Source organism: Falco cherrug, chromosome 13, assembly GCF_023634085.1.
Source record: "Falco cherrug isolate bFalChe1 chromosome 13, bFalChe1.pri, whole genome shotgun sequence".
In the NCBI taxonomy this organism is placed as follows: domain Eukaryota; kingdom Metazoa; phylum Chordata; class Aves; order Falconiformes; family Falconidae; genus Falco; species Falco cherrug.
Window position 1 is genome coordinate 15,155,022 of NC_073709.1, and position 22,199 is coordinate 15,177,220.

The 22,199-nt window shown below is 47.5% G+C and overlaps 2 protein-coding genes across 7 annotated transcripts in view; one reads left to right on the top strand and one right to left on the bottom strand.

Annotated features, from left to right (window-relative positions):
• CMTR1 (cap methyltransferase 1) overlaps positions 1-7,343 on the top strand; it is a 31,776-nt gene extending 24,433 nt beyond the window's left edge. For both annotated transcript variants that reach the window (XM_055725546.1, XM_055725547.1), the window contains exons 21-24: positions 1,087-1,134; positions 1,724-1,836; positions 2,365-2,473; positions 4,258-7,343. In XM_055725546.1, coding sequence (XP_055581521.1) covers positions 1,087-1,134; positions 1,724-1,836; positions 2,365-2,473; positions 4,258-4,390 — 403 coding nt within the window. In that variant the 3' untranslated portion in view covers positions 4,391-7,343. The remainder of the gene's footprint in view (positions 1-1,086; positions 1,135-1,723; positions 1,837-2,364; positions 2,474-4,257) is intronic.
• Positions 7,344-7,771: 428 nt separating this feature from the next.
• CCDC167 (coiled-coil domain containing 167) lies at positions 7,772-20,845 on the bottom strand. 5 transcript variants are annotated; one of them, XM_055725550.1, is made up of 5 exons: positions 20,702-20,723; positions 16,103-16,166; positions 13,184-13,278; positions 10,758-10,810; positions 7,772-8,608 (listed from the first exon to the last, which is right to left on the bottom strand). In XM_055725550.1, the coding sequence occupies exons 2-5, from the start codon at positions 16,154-16,156 to the stop codon at positions 8,505-8,507; spliced, it is 306 nt and encodes a 101-aa protein (XP_055581525.1). In that variant the 5' UTR covers positions 16,157-16,166; positions 20,702-20,723; the 3' UTR covers positions 7,772-8,504. The 5 variants fall into 5 exon arrangements, with proteins under 5 accessions (XP_055581525.1, XP_055581526.1, XP_055581523.1 ...); XM_055725551.1 differs by lacking the exon at positions 16,103-16,166 and having other exon boundaries at positions 20,702-20,845; XM_055725548.1 differs by lacking the exon at positions 16,103-16,166 and having other exon boundaries at positions 20,603-20,746.
• Positions 20,846-22,199: the final 1,354 nt, after the last annotated feature.

Genomic DNA, 22,199 nt, shown 5'->3' on the forward strand with positions numbered 1-22,199 from the left:
ATGTCAGAACGGTTAGCCTGAGGAGAAGGCTTTAGTTACAATCCCAAGGAAGTTCCTGACAAAGGGCTTCAGCTTTGGTTGCCTCCTGACCTTCCATTTAATTAATTCTGCTAAGATGATGCGAAAGGGCATCATTGTGTTGAGTATCAGGTACTGTGGACGAAACAGCTTCAGTTTCAGAAGCTAGAAGCACCGTGATACTGAGACAAGCTGGTGGAAGGGGAAAGAGGATGTTCTTGGTGGCTTAATGAAAGATAATGAGTGGAATGTCAATTAAACTCAAGACAGATAGACAGTTGCAATAACTGGAGGAGCTCAAAATGTTGGGGAGGACTGAAAGTGAAGTGAGGAGGAGAGTTTTAGAAATGGGTTGTAGAGGGGTTGTTTGCTGCTCTTGTGAAAAGTTGTTCCAGTTGTGCTCTTTGAAGCCTGTCATGCTTGTAGCAGCGTGTTGGAAATGGGTGGCTGGGGTGTCAGATCAGAGGCAGTGCTTTTGAAACTTCCCGATTGTCTCTGACTCAGAACAACAACAAAAAAAGCAGTTTGACATAATAATAAGGGTGATGACTGCAAATCACATTTATTTATTTAAAAAAAAAAAAAGAAAAAAAGAAAAAAAGAAAGAAGCTGTTTTTACCTCAGGGTGACTAAGAGTTTGTGGTGTCCCTGCGGATAATAACACTAAGATCAGGCAGTTTAGTTTTACTGTGAGGCCAGCATGCCAAGGCCAGAACCTGCCTGGGGCTGACCTTGGTGAATTTACCTCATGGGAAAACAAAAGCACCTGACTTTCATTGTTCTTCCTCTTCTGTGTACTCAGCCTGATGTAAAAAATGCAGTTTCCTAAGCAGCGAGGATGCTGATATGCTGCTTACAGATCAGCCATGAGCATGCATGTGTCAATTTTTCTCAGGCCAGGAGAAATAAGGCACAGGAGAGTAAGATTGAGGAGAAGGGTGAACCTCAGTTATGCCTGACCACCTCATGCTGTACAAAATGAACTGTTTGACTGCACCCTGTAGCTGGGACAGAAAAAGAGGACAGTTTTAATATTTTTTTTAAATTGCGTTTTTGTCTTCCCCCTAGAGTGAAGGAAGTATACAGACTGGAGGAAATGGAGAAAATTTTTGTGAGGTAAGTGACCGGCACAAATGAGAGACTTCGGGGCCCATTGAGCTTATCGGCCACCAATGCCCAGGAATGGGAGGGATGTGCTGATCTGTGCTTCAGAAGTCCTGGAGAAAGAGGTGTTAGAGCTCATGTAGCTGGTAGCTGCTGTTTCTGAGATACTGCTGACTTGGAGCATCATCCGGCTGGGTTCTAATGCCATAGATGTGGCCAACACACTGCAACAGTAGGAGTGTCAACGGTGCTTGAGCTTGTAAGCAGAAGTGTCAGTGGCTTCTCAGTGGCTTGAAAGATTAAGAATTCATACCTGAAATGGGAACTCCATTTGGATTAAGTGTGGTAGATCATCACAGATCCTTCATTGCAACCCTCAGTTTGCTCCCTCATCTAGACAGCTCTGGCTGGTTTCTTTAGCCGTGTGGGGGAGGTAAGAGACTGAATTCTCCAGGATGTGATGATTTTGTCCTGTCATGTGCAGTGCTGTCAGTTTGCACTGTGATACTCTGGAGAGGGTGTGCAGGTTGCATGTTGTGTGCAAGAGGACGGTAAAGGAAGAAACGGGAAATCTGTGTAATTGCCTTCTCTCAACATTTAGGTTAGAGATGAAAATCATCAAGAGTTCAGGAGGAGTACCCCGGCTATCCTACACTGGCAGAGATGACCGACATTTTGTGCCCACAGGGCTCTACATCGTGCGGACTGTTAATGGTAGGAAGGAGTCCCTGGTTTTATTTAACTTTTCTGCGTATCTTCAAGTAAAAAGTATTGGTGAGGCTCGCTGCTGTTGTAACGTGGTAAAAAATTAGTGGAAGTAATCCAATGGCTGGAGATGAACTCTTTGCATGTAATGAGGGTAGCCTGGACTTGGTTAAGGCTTAGGGTATTTATATGATAGGTTTTTCTGTAGTGAGTTGATCAGCTATTGTGTGGCTAATTTAATTTATTTACATGACTGACTTTTCTATTGAGATCATAATTTTTTAATCAAGAACATATTTTTCAGAGTACATGGAAATACCCTATTTTAAATGCAGGGAGAAGGGCATTTTCTCAGGGAATAGAGAACATCTAGGGAAGCAGGCCTTCTTGGGGGAGGGAAGGAAAAAGGAGTAAGAGAAAGATCAGAATTATTCTTATAGATTCCTCCTCCTTGCTTGCACTACGTGTGTATTCATACTGTGCTTTTTTTTCCCCCCCTTTCCATTTTCTGTCTGATTTCTGTGACTCTTCTGCAAGATCCCTGGACAATGGCATACAGCAAAAACTCCAAGAGGAAATTCTTCTTCAACAAAATGACTAAGGAAGCAACATACATCCTCCCTTCTGAATCCATCGCACCCTTTCAGTGAGTACAAGCCAGAGCTGAAGCTGTGGAAGGACAGCTGTGTGTGAGTTTGTGTGTGCCTCTCTATTCGGAAGGGAGTCCAGGGGTGCTGTGCTATGTTCTTCAGTTGTTTGCAGTGCAAGCACAGCTTGCTCACCAGCAGGGTATGCTGCAGAAGCTGGCGCCTTCTTAGACTTTCAGGAATCTGCTGATCTGGATTAGTGGATTTTGCAATTAATTGCTATGAATAACACAGATCTCTCAACTTTGTTCCCCTGTCTGCAGCAGAGTGCAAGTTGCTGAACCTCCCGGCACACAGGGAAATGGAAATTGAGCCCAGCAACTGTAATTTGCTGCATCTCTGTATTTTAAGATGCTTGAGTGGAAGTTGGTAATTTACAAGTAAATCCCAGTTCATTTAGTCCAGGCTCTGGAACGAGTTGTAGGTAGCTAGGAGCTGTTTAAAGAGTGGGAGAGAAAAGCAGGAGCTCCTTGGGAAGGGATGGAGTGGCTTTCCATTGGACAGTCATTAACACTGTGGCTGCTGAACCACACCTGTATCTGTTGAGTACTGGGCTAAGGCCATGTCTTAAGTACAGCAAATCCTGAGTCTGTGTGACACCTCAGGGCTCACGGTGTTGGAGATGTGCACACCCTGCCCTCAGGTAGTCTTAGGAGATGCCCTTCACCACCACTACCCCGGACTGTGCCTTTGAGCCAGGGCTTGATACAAAACAGGGCCTCCTGTTTGTCTCACTTTGAACTCCTTACCTACCTTACAGCAGTGCTCTTAAGAATCCTTAAACTTTCCTTAACCAGCTAAATGGAAGAACAGGCTTAAAAAGCAGATGCACATGATGCTTTTCCCCCCTGTGTGTCAGGATGGGGTTAGTTCTGCCTGTGCACTCTGAAGCAGGCCAGCATGAAACTGCCTGAATGGCTGAGGAGGTGGAGGGAGCACTTGTGTGGGACTCCAGAAGGGATGTGTTGTGGTTAGTGAGTACTAATGTGTCTGTAATTAGCCGTTGACATGTGCTCTTGTCGCTGTGCTAGTACTGCTTTGTTAGAAGAGTAGCACTAAATAAGCTATGAATATTAAGTGTCAGTAATTGTACAAAACTAAAGGCTGCTGTGTCGGCAGTAATTAGCAGCTCTGTTTTCATTATGGCTGGGCCTATGTTGATGCAGTGAGGGAGGGCTGTGCTTGATGGATGAGAGATGGCGTTGTAGGACCGGAACTCTGAGCAGCCAAGTTGAGGTTGGTTATTTCACATGAGGGGAAAGAGGGGATGATCCTAGCTGCTTTTGTGCAGCGTGAAGTGCTGGTCGTTTGCAAAGCTCCATAGGACAGCTATTACTGATTCTAGTAGGTTTGTGGTGAGTGATTAGATTGCTGCTGCTGGCAGACTTCTTAAATTCTTCATTAAGGCCATTTCCATTGCCTGCAATGACAGTTTCATCCTCTCAGGAACTTGGGGGGAGGTGGGGTTTTCCCTAATGACCTGTCTCCTTCCAGCAAATACTGAACTGAATCTTGAGTGGAACTAGAATTCACGAGTTTGTTTCCATGGAAATCTCTTAGGCTTGGAAGTTGCTATACCTTAAGGGCTGTAGGGTTTGTAAGGTGAATGAATGCACTGGTCTTTTCTTTTTTTCTCTCCTTCCTCTATGGCACACCTCAGTATATCTCTGTGTAACTCCCACTGCGAGGGCAGCTGACTCTGTAGTGCATTTTGTGGCTGGGATGACAGCGTTTTCCTTCCCCTCCCCTGCCAAACTAATCTTGCTCTCCTCTCTGCCCGCAGCGTCTGCCATTACAGCCGCCTCTTCTGGAAGTGGGGGGAAGGTGTCAAAGTACACGACTCTCAGAAAAGGCAAGATCCAGAGAAGCTATCAAAGGAGGATGTCCTGTCTTTCATCCAAGCGTACTACCCCTAACCCTGCTCTCTGGAGGGGTGCAGCAGGGCTGAGCCCAGCTTGGATTCTTCAGGGACTGATAAGACTGGGGAGGCACCGCAACTTCTACCCTGGTCTTCTCCAGAGCCAATTTCCTGGAGGTGATTGAACCAGGGGGTGGTATGCAGAAGGCAAAGGACAAGGCTCTACCCTGGCAGTGTATATAAGAGTACAGCCCAGGTGGCACCTGCTGCTGGAGTACCCATGGTGACTCCCGGAGCCAAAGCCTAATGCCCTTTTGTCCTGACCTACTGCATGCATGAGGCCAAGGGGCTGGCAGCTTTCTTTGCTCCTGTTCAAACATTCAGCGAGGTTTGTGGAGCTCTGTGTTTGCCAGAATTCTCCAGGCTTGTGCTTCCTTGGCCATGGGGGAAGGAGCAGAGATGTCTTGGTGGCAGAGCTGGGCAACAGCACACTGAAGTGGCCCTGCATCGTTCCTGGCAGCTGTCTGTCTCCTTGGCCTTGTCAAAGGCCTACACTACCCAGTGGAGGGTGTTAGCTCATTGAGGAATGCTAGCTTTGGGATGCAAGTATGTATTCTTGTTGGTGTCTCCAACACCTCGGCTTATCAAGGCACTTGGCTGGCCTGGTAGTTCCTATGTGATGGTACCCTGCTGGATAAAGGCCAACCCAGGTGATGAGTAGAGTTCCTGGTACAGAGTTGATACGCTCAGTGCCAGGGCTTTGTCTCAGACTTCTAGAAGCTGCTGTGACATGGATTTCCGCTCTCCAGGTCAGTGACAGACCCTGAGCTGGAAGCCTGAGGTTAATTTGTGAACATGTCTATGCCTGAACATGTCTATGCCTCATGATGCGTCTGAGACCAAGGTGCTTTGGTTCTTGGTACTCGAAACTATTACCCAAATCTTCTGAAAGGAAAGTGGATGTGGGAGGGAAAGACACAGGAAGGCTGGGATGCTGGATATCTTTGGAGGAATGATGGGAATGTCTGACTTAAAAAAAAAAACAAAACAAAACAAAAAAAAAAACCCCAAAAAACCAAAAACCCAACCAAAACCCAACACATCAGGGCTTTAGTGAAAAGAGATCTTGACTTTGACCATGTTGGTTAATCAGAAGAAATCCTGCCCCCTGATTGCCCACTGGAAACTTTTTACATGTCAGAGTGGGCTTTAAACCCCTCCATGTTTCATTTGGCCCTGGAACTGCATCTGGGGTGAAGGCGCAGAGCTGTGAAACTCTTAGCATGGTGTTTGTGTGTCAGCAGACTTCTCCATGCACTTCTGTGCTGGGCTCAAAGTTGTCTTCTGTTGCATGTTTTACCTTCACTTCTGGCTTCCATGGCACTCTTGCCAGGTCTTCCACATAAATCAGAAGATCACACACACAGTTGACAGCTTTTGGCCAAGCAACAAAATCGCCCCATTTGTTACGTTTTGTTCTTGGCTTGTTTTTAAACACAGGCTGGTAGTAGGGAGGAAAGTGATTTAGGGGTTGTCTGAACTGTGCCTTAAAGAAAGCTATAGTTCTGCTAGAATCTATAGCCATTGTGCAGATTCTTGTTTAATTCTCTCCACACCCATATGTATGATTTGAACAAGCTTTATGTAGCAAGACATGGGAATTTTGACTTGTAGGTATACAGGTGCATGGGTGCTGTATGGCCTACCCAAAGAATTAAGAACAAGGATGGCATGTTGTTGAAGTCCCACCTCTGCCCTCCAAGGCCCAGCATCATGCGTAGGTTTAGTGGTCACTCTCAGCACGCAGCTGAGTATCATCCTACAAGCAGGCTCTGCTCTCTGAGCCTGGAGCACTTCCATGTCTTCACAAGCAAATTGTCTCCATATAACCATGTATTAATTCTCTACAGTTTGGTATAAATGAACTTAACAGCTGCAGCTCCTTGCACCAGAGAAAGTTACATGCAGGCTTGATCACTGTGGAACACAACCCTGGCTAAAGGAGCAGCACAGAAGTTGGCACGATCTGTAGGTTAATGGAAACTGGAGGAGGCAAAGCTTGGGAGTGGATGGGAGGTTAGCTTACGAATAGATCGCCCTGCATATAGTGCAGGGGAGCTGTTGTTTCTTCTCAAGCTCTGGCTAAAAGTGAAGTGGGTCAAAGCTGCTTTTTCCACGTTGGTGACTGTTAGCTCCCAGAGGTCTGCAAAAGCAGCTTAGAGATGGCGTGCTGTTAGTGCATCCTCTTGCTCACCTGCAGCCCCCTCTCTGCTCTCAAGCATTGGTAAAATGAACGAAAGAAAGGATGGCCCTTCCTTCCCCGAAGAACAGGCCCGTCACTGGCAGTTTTGTTTTGGTAAAGGCACTTTTGTAACAGATGAGGCGCAATCCCTCCCACTGGGCAATGAAGACCCTCCAACTGTGTGGTTTCCAGGCCTGTGTGCAGTTGGCTTTTTAAACCAACCAGTAATTTGAGTTCTGGTGCTTCTTCGGACTACCATACAGCTATTCCAATGCCAGCAAAGCATGCTGCTCCCTTTGCCAGGATCCTTTGCTAAGTGTTGTCCTCCACTTGGGGCCGTGGTCTCCTGCAGGCTGGCAGACAGAAGGGTGGCTAGGAATACATTAGGGTCTAGAGTACAGGCCTCTGAGGGTACAAAAAAGCCTGGCTGTTAGCCTGCAGGCTAGCTTTTATGGACAGATATGTTCTGTTGACCTAGTTGCCTCCAGCTCCTCCTGATATTAATTTGTTTTTTAATTTTATTTTTGATGCACTGAACCTGGATTCCCCCTTCAAGAAGGCAAGCATGAGCCACCATGCTACTTGCTTCTGTGTTGCAGGGTAAATATAGAGGGATTATGTGGGGAAGGGGGGGTGAGAAAGGTCTTGCCGAAGGGAATGTTTATGTACATTAATTGCACAATGTATTGTTATTAGGCTGTGTATCATTTTGCGTTGACACCTCTGCTTTCATTGTCTCTATTACCAATACAGCCCCTTTAGTTCACAACAGTGCTTGTTTACTTCACCTCCCCAAAACTTCTGGCCAGCTGTGTGGATTAGTGTGAAGACGGAGAAATGCCTTGCACAGCTAAATTTTCAAGGCAGTCCCCTTTTAAAGGCTTACCTGGGAGCACACTAAGGGCTGCCTGGTGTATGTCACTGCATCAGAATGAGATAGTACTATGGGGACGGTCTCCAGCACTGCTCTGCAGTGTGCTAGGCTGCTTTTCTACTCAAAGGAAGCAAATACTAAAGTAGGTTCCAGGCTACAGCAGACCAATAACCCACGGTTGAAACCTCTCTGACCAGGGATGTTAAGTGCCTAACCCAGCCTAGGCTTACTGTAGTACAACGTGTGCCGGGGGGAGATGGTAGGACGAGACTATAGTAGCCGAGAGGCATGCTGCAGAACAGGGAAAAAAGAAAAACGGGAAGTTAAAAGGTCAAATTATTTTATTTAAAGCCGTGCAGAGGCACTTCCACCCCTGGGAGTTGGTAGTAAATTCTCTTCTGCAAGTGTTGATTCTCAGAGGCACAAAACGGCTACCAAACTGATGCACTGGTAGATCTTCTCAAAGCCCAAGCACCCACATCTCAAGTTGGCTGCTACCTGCTTTGTGGAGAGAGAGATGCCTACCTGTTTTTGTGGCAGTAGGATTTCTTTGGTCCTGTAAGTCCGTGTGGAGGAGGAAACATCTTTGTTTAGCTCAGCTCTGGCAACACATGGTGTCTTCAGGTCACAATACCCAAGTTACCCTTTGATTCAAAGAGCGTGGTGTCTCTTTCAGCTTACGGCTGAGTCACAGGAGCCCGGGTGGCATGTATTCTGACTGGGCTGGGCAGAGGGCACTCATCTGCAACCACAGAGGTCCTCTCCAAAAGGGAGATGCTTTCCTGCATCGGGCTGGACAGTCTTCACTGTATTTTGGGTAAGACAGCACCACCCTGAGCTCGATTTCCAACAGCAAGAGTGCTTTGATTTCTGGTTTGTCTCTTGTCCCCCTCAGTTCTCAGAGGAACAGCTTCCTACGCTGAGGCTTGGAGAGGATAAACAAGAACAGCCATTTGAAATGCCGATCCTCACCCCTGGGGGAGGCACAGTGGTGAGAGGAGGAAAAGCTCCTTGCAGGAGAGTCGTTTGGTCAGCAGGGAGAATTCTTGAGTGCAATCACATTGTCCAGCAGGAGTAAATAAGAGCAATCAGCAACGCCACGGCCACCATAAGGGCAGCATTCTTGCGATTTTCCTTACGAAGCACACTCAGTTCTTTCTCTGGGAAACAAAGAAAAGCCTTGCCTGTGAGTGTTCTTTGTGTTGCAGCTACATCTTTCAAAACTGTCTTAAAAGCACAACGCTACCTCAGCCATGGGCAGCTCTTTTGGGATCAGTATGCAAAGCTGCCAATCAGAAGATGTGCTGAACAGGAAGTAAACTAGCAGGAACCCTTTCATTTGCTAACCCTCACCCTGTCAATCGCGGTAGGTGCTTGAGCATACTTCAATATTCAGACCAGTTCCTCTTTGCAAACGACCTTGTTCTGGGACCCTACTGAGGACAGAATGGGTCATTAGAATAATCGCTTGTTCCCCAAGAGAATTAAGAAGAGGGAGGGTAGACAGCAATTTCTACTACCTTCTAGACTTAACAGCCTGGTACCTTTTCCTAGTGCTTAAATGTTCTTAAATGCAACTATGGACACCTTTGAGCATTGCAGAATCTGGGTTTCCTTGTGTCCCAGAAGGATGAGTATGGAACAAGTCTGAGCTTAGACACTCATTCTGTTGGGGCCTGCAGCTTTTTAGAGACGGGTCACTTTCCCTGGCCCTAGTGTACAAAAGAAGAAACAAGGAAAAACATGCAGAGAGAGGAACAAAGTTGCTACTAGAAGCATGATGTCCTACTGATCTCCATTTCTGTTGTATTCTCTTTACCAAAGATGAGAACCCTGTTCTCACTAGTTTTTTTCCACAGGACAGGCTAGAAGCGAGGCCTACAGCACTACACGCTGCCTGGCCAGACCACAAGAATTATTCTGCAGGGCAAGGCGGGGCGCAGGCTGCCTCCAGAGCCAGACTGCTCTTGTGTTTGGAGTTCAACTGCAGTGACTGCATGGGTTACTTGCCTCTACGGTTTGCACTAGCAGCCTCCAGCGGGAATGCCCTGGTGCTGGTATCAAGAGACTTTTAACTGTCCTTTCTGCCTCCATTCTTCATGTAATACGAGCATTGTCATGAACCATGGAGCAAACCGCTTGAATCGGCAAAGCCACAGAAGATGTGGTAGGGACAGGAGGTCACATAACCCCCAAACACTGCAGTGCCAGCTTAAACTGATGGAGCAACGCCATTGTCAGCAACTGCAGGTCACTGCCTCAAGTGTGTCAGCTGCACTAAGCACGCATTTAATCAGAGGCCACAGCAGTGATCTAAAAAGGCTATGCACGTGCACTGTCAGTTCCATTCTAGGAGAAGCAGCCACCACCCTTAGGTGAGGCTGTTGCTACTATCTGAGCAGCCTGTCAGATGGCTCTGTTGATGGCTGATTGCTGGTAAAAGGGTGGCAGCAACGTGCCATCTCTAGGGGTAGGCCCTTAGGGAACAGCTCTGAATCTGTTTAAAGTAATTGTTAGTCTTCTGGAAACAATCTTTTAACACGAGATAAAATTACAAATTTGCTGGCTGTACCCCAGCTTTCAACTCTCCAGGCCTAAAAGAAGACTTGTGCTTCTTCCTTTGTGTGAGCTCTGGAGCTTGAACTGCTGCAGAGCACTGTCAAGCAGTTAACCATACTGATCAATGCCAGGAGCCTGAAGACATGCAAATCAGCATCCCTAGTGGAACAGAAGTGCCGTCAAACGTGTGGTAGCTCAGAGGGACTCTCATTTTAACTGCCTGCAGCAGGACTTGCAGCAAGTAAAGATCCTGGCTCTCTGGAATTGTAGGTAGCACAGTGTGAATCCCTATGCTCAGGTGCTGAACAGCCCCAGAAACTGATGCAGTGAGAACCTTCCCTAAGGAAGGTGTACTTTGCTACACTCCAGATAGAAGCTTGCTAAGCAAGCTGGCAAGTGCTATTAGAAAAGAAGAAGAAAAAAAAAGAAAAGGAGGGGGGGAGGACGTTAAAAGCCACTCAAGTCAATCTGTTGGCTAAGACTATCTAAAGACTGATAATTTTGGGTATGTGAAAGGGACATCTTTCCTCCCTCATTAGCTGATGGTTATTTTTTCCCCTATGATAGCACAGCTCAAGCAGGAAGATTCAGACTCCTAATATGCTGACTAGATTTCCCTCAGTCTAGCTCCCTTTGGTTGAACCCAAATTCAAAGGCAGAAGTCAGAGGTGGCGGAGGCTTGAAGACGGAGCTAAGCTGCAGTACTGATCCCATCTAGCCCAGAGGGACCATTTTTAATGAAGCTCTTACCATAGTTGTCAGCTTTGGTCATTAGTAAGTTTCTCTCTCTCTCCAGTGACTTTCTGTAATGAGAAGAGGAGTTCGTTACCTGTGAGGCACAACACAGCCTATTTCTTTGCTTATATGATGGAAAAGAGACTGTCCCACTGCCAGGGATATCTGTTCATAGAATGAACCCCTCACCCTTTGCTGTGGAAAGGTAACAGTTTAGAAACCCCCCAGCTGTGCAAGAGAAGAGATGCAGCAGTTTTAGATTATTTTTTCCATCCCCCAAACTGCTTCATATCTCTCCTTTCAGAGCAACATTAGTGTATACAAGCAGGCTAGAATGTGTCTGTGTGTCAGAGAGCCCCCTGCTTTGTTCCCCCAGGTGGGGTAGGAAATTCTGCTACAGCTACAGGATGGGACAGGGTCCCTGCATGTTCCCCGCAGGACCCTGCCCTTCCAGCACACCTGGCTTAGTGCTGGAATGCTAATTCTTCTCACCCATTGAAACTGGGATTCCCCTGTCAGATGTATCCAATTTACACACTCAGGGAAGCAAGCTGAATCCAAACCCAGTAACACCACCAGTTAAACAACCTGTTACTAGACTGAAGACTCGGGATAGTAACAATAAAGAGCAAGTCAGGCCAACTCAGGCCTTGTCTTAAGCTGCACAGGATGATTAATTAATACACTCTTTAAAATATAAACACAAAACAAACTGCCTGAAAGCTGCAGTGTTTCCATTACCCAGTGAGGATGTGGTCACTCCTTTCAGGCTGTGCACATATAAACAAACATGCACTAACAAATGATCTCCTGGTTCAGAACAGACAGCGAAGACACTAAGTGTAACAGTTTGTTGTTCCCCTTGGGGCACAGCAAGAACGTGTAGGAGGAAAGAGATCCAAATCTATGTGTACAGCTAGTTAAGTAAGGGATGGCAAGAAAGCAAGCTATGTCAGGGGAGGAAAGGGCTCTTAAAGGCAACTGGGGAAAGGCAATGTGGAGTGCAGCCAGGAGGAAGTGAGAAGACAGATTTACCAGCACGACTGAGCTGCTACTTCGAAACTTGCCTTGTGAAGTGAGTCAAGGGAAGCGGCTTTAAGAATGAGACATGAAGAAACCATGACAACTGAACTTCAGAACGGCAAAAGCAGAGCTCTCCTTTGTGTACTACTCAGTGAATCAATAATTTTGATCATGCAACCTTCCTCCAGGGTTTCTCAAATGGTTTGGATTAGGACAACAATTTCTGTTTCCATCTCCACACAAGCTGTACAAATTCAGAAAAGGACCCAGGAATCCAAATTCCTAATTCTCTGCACTAGGCCCTATATTTCAGAGAGAAATCATACAGATATATACCATCTTGTCAAGTTACCACAGCTGTAGGTTTGGTTGCTGGCCATGTAAGTACCAGATAAAGAATACAGACAGTAAACATAAGAATTTAGGCCTAAAAAAAAAGGACTGTTGAGATGAGGAGCTAGAGAGATGAGGGACAGAAGGAGACAGGACCCTGTCCAAATATGGATGGGGATACAGAACCCCAGGGAAGGGAGAGAGAGGGGGAGTGGGAAAGAGGAACAAAGAAGTTAAGCTGAAGCTGGTAAGTATCAAGGTGTGATGTCACCACTGCTAGGATTATTTCTAACTGGGTTCTGTAGGACAGCACTGTAGAGCAGACACCAGGACCAACAAGACCGCTCCCTGGGCCTATGATGCAGCTTCCCAGCCTTTTTTGCTAGGAGCAGATAGTAGGATACTGGTGACTGGAAGAATGTCCTCAAGTGGGGAGATCTAGGATCGCTTGCTTCACACTCTACAGAAATAGCAGGTTCTGTCTGTATCTGCTACAGCATCCAAGGTCTTTGCTAGAGTCCCAGCTCTAGAAGCTACAGTTGCCTCTTTACATGAGTGACAGATTTCAGGGGAATTCTCCCTCTTCCCTTTCTCAAGGAAAGCCAGTGTCACTGCATCCTACATCGAGACACATTTGCAATACAGGCACAGACAGAGTAATTTCCCTCAGCCCCTTTTGCAATTGTATCCCAGCAGTACTTGCTGCGTATTTCCCCTGACCGAACTCGGGCAGCTTCAGCAAGGCTTGACTAGCAGCGCGTAGTGAATATTTGCCAGACTCACAGAGCTGTTCCCTAGCAGGCCAGGAGCTTGTTCTGCAAATGAACTGGTGAGTTTTGGGCACTGCCTGGCTGGCTATGGTGCAGGCTGGAGCAAGGCTGGTGGTTAAGATAAAGTTCTCCCCACGTGTCACTGAACTTCTCACCCTAGCGAGTTCCGCAAGTGAGGCCCAAGCTGGGGGAAGAGAGTCTCTGTCAGGGGGAACTACACACTCCCATCCCTTCAGGAGCCCTTGCTCAGTACTACAGCAGGAGGACAGCTAGCTGAAGTGCACACTGACAGATGTGAAAGGGGGTGGTCAATACCTTCCTTCAGGGCTGAGCTTCTCCCTGCGGAGTTTAAGATCCATCTCCTCCACGCTCCGTCTGCAACGTGCCAGCTTCTCCTCCAGTCCATCAATCTGAAAAACACCACACCAGTCACTGTTATTTCCTCTCCCAGCTAACATGGATCCATCCCCACTCAGATGGGAGGGTGGCAGCTCAGCTACTCCACCTCCTTCCTCTCTAAGTCAAGGGAGGAACAGGCCCAGCTCTGTGTAGAGATCACACCACAGAGCACCCATCACCTCCCAGATCAGCCTGTATTATACCCTAGGCAACCGTGACATTGCAATCCCAGACACAGCCAAGCCAGCTCTAACACTCCCACCTCTGTGGCTGACCGGCACCTTTTAGCTAAGATCCGATCCTGTTCCAGCCTGTCTACTTTCTGTGCATGTGGCTCCACAAGCAAAGATGTGATCTAAGGCATCTTTATGCAATTAAAAGAGGATAAAATGAGAGACACCGGCCTTCATCAAAGCCTGAATGACAAGGTCTTGATTTAGTGCTGTGAACAGATGCAGAATTTCATAGAACGTGACTACAAAGTACCCTCAGCTGCCTGGTTGGGTGAAGGGACAAAGGGGAAACACCGATACCTACACCATGTGTCTTTTACCCAACTATATCTACAACAGCAGCAGCAGTCTGCACAGGAGAGCATTCACCACTGCCTCCACACCTTTGGCCTGCACCAAGTTTTAGCACCAGCCTGCTCCCATGGAGAAAAACACTGGTCACCCCCCTGTGTGTCCTCATCAGATTTCCTAACAGGCACCCTCCTCCCGCCATGTCTTCTTGTAACTGTGGGCAAGTACAAGAGAGTTGATCTACTTGTGTGCGGATGGATTGCACAGGAGGGGATCCTACCATGGACAACACTTCTCCTGGGAATCGTTTCTCTTTTCAGCCTGGCAACCAGAACGTAGACATCTTTAGGAAAACTTTGTCTTTCAGGCTTGGTTCCAGCAGGGAAACAGTGGAACTAATTAGATAATATGAACACAACACCCGAGCCTGAAAGAAAACGGCCTTGGTGCCCTGAGGTGTCAATGACCTCTTTTTTAGCTATTTAGTGCAACATTCTTGCTGTGTCTAGTTCCCCAAGCAAGGCCAAGGCCAGCCAGATGGCTGACAGCATGGCCTCTCAGTGGTAGGATCCTTCACACACCAGAAACTAAGAGGCAGCACAGTCCCTAGTGAAGTACTGAGGTGGAATGAGACACCAGCTGCCTGGACATCAGCTTCAGAGGTGGCCCAGAGCACAAACACTCCCATAAACACTGATATGGGAAACAAAATCAAAGGTAGTGATTCCTAATTATTGCTGCTTTGGGGATCAGCTCCATCCTAAGCTCATTAGCAGTCTCACACTTTCTGCTCTGGAAAGGCAGGCAAGCGTTATAAATAGGCAGGATAGGAGAAAAGGCTTGATGCAAAGGGGAGAACAAAGCAGACTGCAACAAGGAGTTTAGCCAGCTAGCTAAACTGTGCCAGGAGCACAGCCGAGCTGGGGAGAGGGCCACATAAAACCAGGCTAAAATAAATCTTTGCATCTTACCAGACAGCAATTTCAAAGTCCCTTGTTACTAGGCAGCTCTGCCAGGGCTGTTGAGATGCCAGAGTTCCCAGAGGAACATGAACAGCTTCCCCTGAGCCCAAGGGGAGCACCAAGGCGTATCTATCACCTGATCTCAGAGCACAGGGAATGGTGCTTCTGTGTCTGACAATGCTTGGGTTTGCCTGGATGGGGACACAGACATTTTTGAAGCATGTTAACTGAAAATGCATTCAGTTAGGGCAAAGATAATTGTCCTCCTCCATATCCAGCTGTGCCAGTTAAGAAGGTTAACTCCAGCTGCTCATTGCTATCTGTCATCCACTACAGCTCAGACAGCGAGATGTACTGCCTCAGTCTGCTTCAGGACCAAGCAAGGGCTTCCTCCAAGTTAGTTCTGACCAGCAAATTAATTTAATGGCAGGGTACAGCAGAGTGGAGGTTGGGTGTCCGTCCAGTCCAATTTAAGAATGACCATCTCCTTTACCAGTTCCTACCATTTGCAAATGGCTGTCTTCTCAGCTCTCTTATCTGTTGAAAACCCTCACATACACACACAGCAAGAGGTACTTCATCATGTGTTACCTGGCTCCTCCTTAGCCAGTAAATCTATTGCAGTGCACCACGCCTTCTCTGGAAACAAGTTTGAAAATCACATTAAATAATACAATTTAATGAGAGCTTTGGTTAGTCAGCTGCCAACCCCACCACTGAATTTTCCATGTCATTGCACTTCCTTCCTCTCCTCCAGAACTGCTCCTCCTGCTCAGTTTGCAGTTGCTCTCACTCGTACATTCTCTGCCCATACTTCCGTCATTTTATGAGATACAACAAGAGGCACTCTGCCCAACTCTGCCAATGCTTTCACTTTCTGCTGACTAAAATTCTCCAGATTCCACATAATACTTTAAAAGTTTCAACTGGTTTTACTGCTCTTACATCAAAACCAAAGTTTGGGTCCCCTGCTGGAGAGTAGTAATTTGCTAATAAACCACATGCCCTAGAACTGCACCATCAGCTTTGCTGAGCTGCACAAGGGACAAAAAATAATGAAAAAAAAGCAAGGAAGGAGGAACAGATTGCTGAATGAACAAAATATTTTTTTCCTCCAGAATCTCACTGTTTCTTTTCTTCAGGGTAGTCTGGGGCATTAGGGTTTTAAGGAAGGACGAGTCAGGATTCCTGGATGTTATCCATTCACTGTGCCTCAGTTTCCCTACCTATAAATTAGGACAATACTATCTGCCTCCTGGAGGTAGTAGTTCATTTACACAAGGAACCTCAGACACCAACCCAAACTATGGGCAGAGCACTACCTTGATACATCAGTACCGTTGCCCCACCTGGAATTTGGGATCTGTTCCTGTAAGCTTGGAATCCCTCAGCAGCTCAGCCATCCAAGTAACTCTTCAGTGCAGGGGAAAGGCAGGGCAGAAACAGAGAATAAGCACAGGGAGTCATCAGAGTGATGTCTGGGAATTACTGATTACTCTGTGCTGCTAAGGAAACTCCCAGGGGGAGTCATAGCCTGTAGAGCTGTAGCACAAGAAAACCCGTAGAGCTCTGACATAATTCCCTGTAGCAGCTCTCCAAGACAGCAATCCTAGAAGCAGGTACACACCTGAGCTTGTTGTGGATGGAAAGCTTTCCCTCCTACTAACATGTGAGAAGGTTACTTGGGGTATGTACCTTGGCCTACTAGAAGCCCGCACAACACCAAAGAGTCAAGCTCACTTAGCTGAACCATCACTGCACCCCACACTGGCCTATCTTTTTAGTGGCAATCCCTGCACAGTGGCTTATGAATTGCAAAGACGAACCTTGCTCCTGCTGGCTCTCCCTTCCATGAAGAGGGTCCTCTGGGACAGAGCTGAAGCACAGCATGCAGAAAGCTCACGTGACAACTCCTCAAGTTCACATGCTGTATCAGGGACACAGGACTTCACTCACAGCAACATCTTTAAGCAGTGTCAGTTAAGAGGGGCAAGCAGAACAGGTAGGTCTCATCCAGGCAGTGGCTCGAGGCACACAGAGCTGCCCTTTTGCTCCTCAAGAGCCACTCCAGAAAGTCAAGTCCCAGCAGCTTTGGATACACACAGGGATCTAAGACCAGATGCCTCCCTTGCTCCAGAAGGTATGATAAGGCACTCAGCCATTTTTATTGAATTCTGGCAACACTCGCTTGCAATCTGGAGACCTTTTTAAACCAGAGAGACCCGGAGCAGATTTCGATCCAAACTGACTTACATGCTTATTACAAATCTCATTTGTTGGGACCATCTTGGGCAGGGAGCCCAAAACGGTTCACATAAAGGCAGAGACAAAGACAGAAGAGAAAAAGAAGCAGCTTTGCTTACAGAGTTGAGCTGGATCCCTTTTAATACATTTTGTAATGAATTAATAAAAGCTTTCTTTCCAGCAGAAAGGCTAAAAGCGCTTTTCAAGAACTGGCATCCACCCCCTGCTTTTATGAATTCCCTAATTAAGATACTGGCAAAGAGCCATATCACACATACATTAACATCCAACAGCATTAGGTAATGAGGTTTTTGTCTTCTGACCCTCATAAAACGGATCAAAGCCAACTGAAGAGATGGGGGCGAAGAAAAAAACACCCTTCCCCAAGCAGTCTTCTCATGCCTTGTCACCTGCCAGCCCACTTGAGCCATTCTTTTCACAGAAGAATTAGTGGTTCCTGCATCCACAAATTTGGCTGGATTATTAAAATTAGGCCAGCAGAGATGAATTCTGTTTAAATTCAAATGCTAACTTGCTGTTCACGGACACAATTCCATTTTCACCACGCTCTTGGAATCATTTTGCATGCTGGCAAATCATTTCACAGATGCTGTGCCCACAGCATGATTGGAAATATTTACCAGGCAAGCTACTATATAATAGAGGACTATCCACCAGCAAAGTCTAAGATGAATCTTGCAGATCAGCTCCCTGTGTTGCTGAAAAAGAAAGGGCTGGATCCTACCTGCACCTCCTCCTTCAGCCTTGCAGAGACTATCCAGTTAGTCAGCCCACCCTGCCTCTGCTCAGACCAGCAGCTTTGCAGGATTGCACACAGATGTGACCACAAGGCACAACCCACAGCTTTTTGAAAAATCCTGGAAGAACAACTTTACTGAGTAAAGACTACATTGGCCTTTTCCCTATTCTTTATGCTCTTGCATTGACACTTACCAGCCACTGCCTTGCCAGAAGCAGCACTACACGTAACAATACTTTCTCCAAACACACACTCGACATTTTGCAGCTCAGGTACTGTGTGAGTGCAGGGTATTCTCTGTGCATTTAATAGCCCCACGTTTTTGCTTCCATGATTTTTTTTTCAGTTATTGTCTGAACCACAGGTATATTTTTAAGGGCTACAATATCCTCTGGCAAGCAGTTTAACAGCACAGCCACAGGTTACAGGAAGAACCAACTCCTCCTGTTCTGAGCTTGCTCGCTGCTAGTTTCATTTGATAGCCCTAATTTTGTATCGACAGTGAACGTTCATTCTTTGTTTAAAATTACAAATAGCATGCAGATGATACAGATGTGTATCAGGTCCTCTTGCAGTCATGTTTTCAAACTTAAAAGGACCTGCTGCGCTTAGTTGTTTCTTGCACACAAGTTTTCCACACCTTTGATTATCCTTGTCACTCTCAAGCTCATTCCACTTTCACTGTTTTGCTACAAAACAGACCAGTCTTCCCAGTTTCATTTTCCTGACAAGTTTCCTCAAGAAATTTCTGTGCAGCTCAGCACTGTCAATAGGACTGCCTGTTGAAAGACTACAGAGCTATATAAAAGGAGAAGTGGCACGAGTTTAAACTACCACAACATTATGGCAGAACATTTATATCAGTTTAAACCAGGTCATATCAATTACACCTGCAATCTGTAAATGCAAACTTATCTGATAAGTGTCTGTATAGAAAATTGCATTCATTTAGCATCATGACTTCAGTTTAACAAGCATGACTCTGCCTAGATTAGGCCTTTCGAAGCTAGCCATGCATCATATCATATTAGGACTCATTTGGAAAGTTTTCTTTACAATCATAACAGCTCAGAAGGTAATACTGAACTGAAAAAAAATTTAAATTATAAAATCACTATCTCGGCTATCACACCTTCTGACACCTGCAATGCAATCCTCTCTTCCTCTGGCTTAAAGGGATTTTGTTTTCTTCCTCAACTTCTATTCAGCACCTTTCTCATCACTGCAAGGGGGGGTAGATTTTATCTTTTAGTAGTGTCTTTGCACCGAGTTTAAGTTTTCACCTGTAACACACCGAAGAAGTGTATTCTACAAGCCTTTCAAAAGAAGTATCTTCTATCATTACAATGTCTAAAAAAATATAAAAATCTAAAGCTACCAGAAGTCCCCAAACACTGTGCAAAAATCTTCTGTGGCAGCTAAAATCAGTTCCTTTTCATTCTGTGATCAGCAGGTCCCTGACAGGCTCACCCTTTTTAACACCTCTCTTTTTGTAAGGCAGGCGCTCCCTTCTCAACTCTCCTTGTCTGTCACATCTCAAAGAACCACCACAAAAATTTCATTATTCCAATTCTCCCTGCTAGGCTTACTGAACAGAAGCTTGGAGAGTCAGCATGCTCCCCTCTGGTGGTTATAATTTGGGTTAGAGTGCCCAGAAATGTCTGTTTCTCTAACAAAAGCCTAACTAGATGAAATAGACCAGAGAACTACTATAAAAACTCCCATTCATATGACAAGTAGGATGCTCACTTTTACACTAGCGGCTGATGAAGCATATATGGCAAGCCCCAAGCCCTTTCCCTGGCCTTTACGACCCTGACTATCTTGGTCTGTTGAGCACATGCTCATCTAAAAAACTTCAGGACAGCGAGGTGACCAGTGAGATTCACTGAATCAGTTCTGCTCCCTTTCAGCCATTTGTCAGGAAGGTTCAGGCTGTTGCTTTCCCCAAAGTACCCACAACCCACAGATGTGAACTATGGGCTCTCCACTGCCTCCTCCAAGTCTGTCCAGATAGCACTGCTCCTCGCAGGAGCCAGGATGAAGTATGCTTCAGAGAGTCCTTAACTAATATGCCTCGGTTTGTTAATACAAATACAAAGCTTAAACAAAGCTTACTGGCTGCCCTCCTGCCACTCGGGAGATTGCAAAACAAGCAAAACAGAAAAAAGCCAGATTTAGAAGGAAGACATACTCTTAAAAACCAGCTTTTTCTCCTTCTCCTTGCTGTGATTTATAGGCATGCCGTGCGCTGGTTTACGGCTGGGCTCCTCAAAAGCGGCAGCCTGCGCCCAGCACACTGCTGACTTCCACCACTGCACACACAGGTCAGGCTACCCACGGTTTGCTAGCCAGGGGCCAGAGCTTGCCGCGGCACCCTCCACAGTCATTTAGGTTGGAAAAGACCTTTGAGATCATCAAGTCCGACCACTAACCTAACACTACTAAGCCCACGTCCAAGTTAAACCGTGTCCCTAATCACCGCAACTATGTGTTTTTTAAACGCCTCCAGGGATGGCGAGCAGTGCTCCCTGGGCAGCCTGCTCCAATGCTTGAGCGCCCTTTCAGCGAAGATAATTTCCCTAATATCCAATATAAAGCTCCGTTGGTGCACACACTCACTGCCTCCCCCTACCCCGCCTCAAGGGCTCGGCCGGAGCAGGCGCACCACACGCCACCGTTCAGGCAAAGGCCTGGGCCGGAGGACGGGCCGGCACAGGCTGCCCCGCCTCAGCCGCCCCCGCTGCCATCGCACATGAAGATGGCGGCCGGGCTCGGCACCAGCACAGCCTGGTCGGAGCGGCGTCCCCAAGCCCCCACCGCCCCGCTCCTCCCCGACACCCACCGCTCTCAGGAAAAAGCTGCTGTGGCGGTGGCAGCCGCCTCGCCTCGGCCCTGCCAAGCCCGGCCCGGCCGTGCCCCGCGCCGCTGCCGCCCCCCTCACCTCACGGGCCACGCTCAGCCCCTCTCGCCTCCGGCCCATGGTCCCCGCCCCGCCCGCAGCCGCGCATGCGCAGGGGCCGCTCTGCGCCACCGCCCGAGCGCGGCCACGTCCGCGGGGCGGCCGCCATCGTGGTGAGGGGGCTGCGCCGCGGGGCGGCCGCCATCTTGGGGAGGGCGCTGCTGCCCGGCTCCCTGCGGCGGAGCTGCCCGGGGCGGCAGCGGCCGCGGCCCAGCGGGCCGGTTTTGGCGTGGCGTGAAGGCGGACGGGGGCGTGCGGCAGGGTGAGAGCAGCGCCTGCCGCTTTGTGCCCGTGCTGCCTGCAGCCAGCTATGCCTGCTGCAGCAGCGGGTGAGGGATGGTTTGGGAGGACCAGCGGGCCGGGAAGCTCTCGGACCTGCCTCATCCTGCCTCTCCGCTCCTCAGAGACCCCTGCTCCCAAGGAGGGGTATTGGCAGGGGTGTGCAGTGTCTGGCAGGGCATGGCCTCTGGGCCTGAGGCCAAATCCAGACCGATCAGTTGGTTTCCCCCCGAGGGGAGCCAGCTCCACCCTGCTTAGCGCTGCTGCGCTGCTCAGGCCACTCCAGCCCAGCTCTTACATTGCTGAGGGTCAGGGCTCGCCTAGGAAGACGGCAATCTCTCAGAAAAGCAAGGCACCAACAGGACTGCTGCTTTGCTGTGTGTAATGAGCGCTGGTGGTCCTTGGGGCTTCCATCTCAAACACTAACTTTATGCTAAAGCAGCTGCCTGAAAAGCTGGCTGGTTGATCCGCTAGGAGACAGCACTTTGTGCACACTAGCCAGTTCGTTGCAAGATGTTAATCGCAATGGCTCATATGCATGGCATTTTTTTTTCCTGACCCAAGAAAGCTTTTTATGAAACACTGCTATCTTGTATTAAAAACAAAAACCAAGAAACACCACTGAAGTGCATCTGTCTTCAGGGTAGGACATGACCGCTAGATGACAGAGAACAGCAGAGCTATTTGCTGACCAAAAAACTAAAAAGGAAGGCTGGCCAGCAGTAACATTTATTAGACACACAAACTGAATTTTCATTTTGGCTAAACACCCTCCGCTGACTGAAATTTTGCTAGGATGTCAGGAGTGCAGATGCCTGTCACAGAAGCAGCGATAATGCTAATATCTAATTAGTGTATTTCACTTTTCTTTAAAAAAAAATTCCTCTTTGTTTTACTATGGGAGGCTTTACTATGGGAAGTGGCATGTGTTGGTAACAGCATCAGTCTCATTTTCTCTCTGGAAAAAATGAGGGATAACTGTACTTTTCTCTGCTTCCCAATATGGTAGTTGACTCTGTGATACAGAACCTACAGTGCTGAACCCAAAGAAGCCAGAACTCCCACCTCCAAGGCGAGACACAGATAACTGCTTTCCAAGCAGAAGCAGCTCAGTCAGAAGGCAGTAAAGAAGCTGAGTAGGACCCAGCCAGCAGCCCTGGGGAAGCACAGTACCAGGGGGAGGGAGAAAACGAAGAAGCGG

Coding starts and splice junctions, on each gene's coding strand:
- CCDC167 (XM_055725548.1), bottom strand. CDS start 20,740: ATGGGCCGGAGGCGAGAGGGGCTGAGCGTGGCCCGTGAGGTGAGGGGG. Junction 13,279..20,602: donor GCAGCTTTTTCCTGAGAGCG/GTGGGTGTCGGG, acceptor GGTGTTTTTCAG/ATTGATGGACTGGAGGAGAA. Junction 8,609..10,757: donor GACCAAAGCTGACAACTATG/GTAAGAGCTTCA, acceptor TTTGTTTCCCAG/AGAAAGAACTGAGTGTGCTT.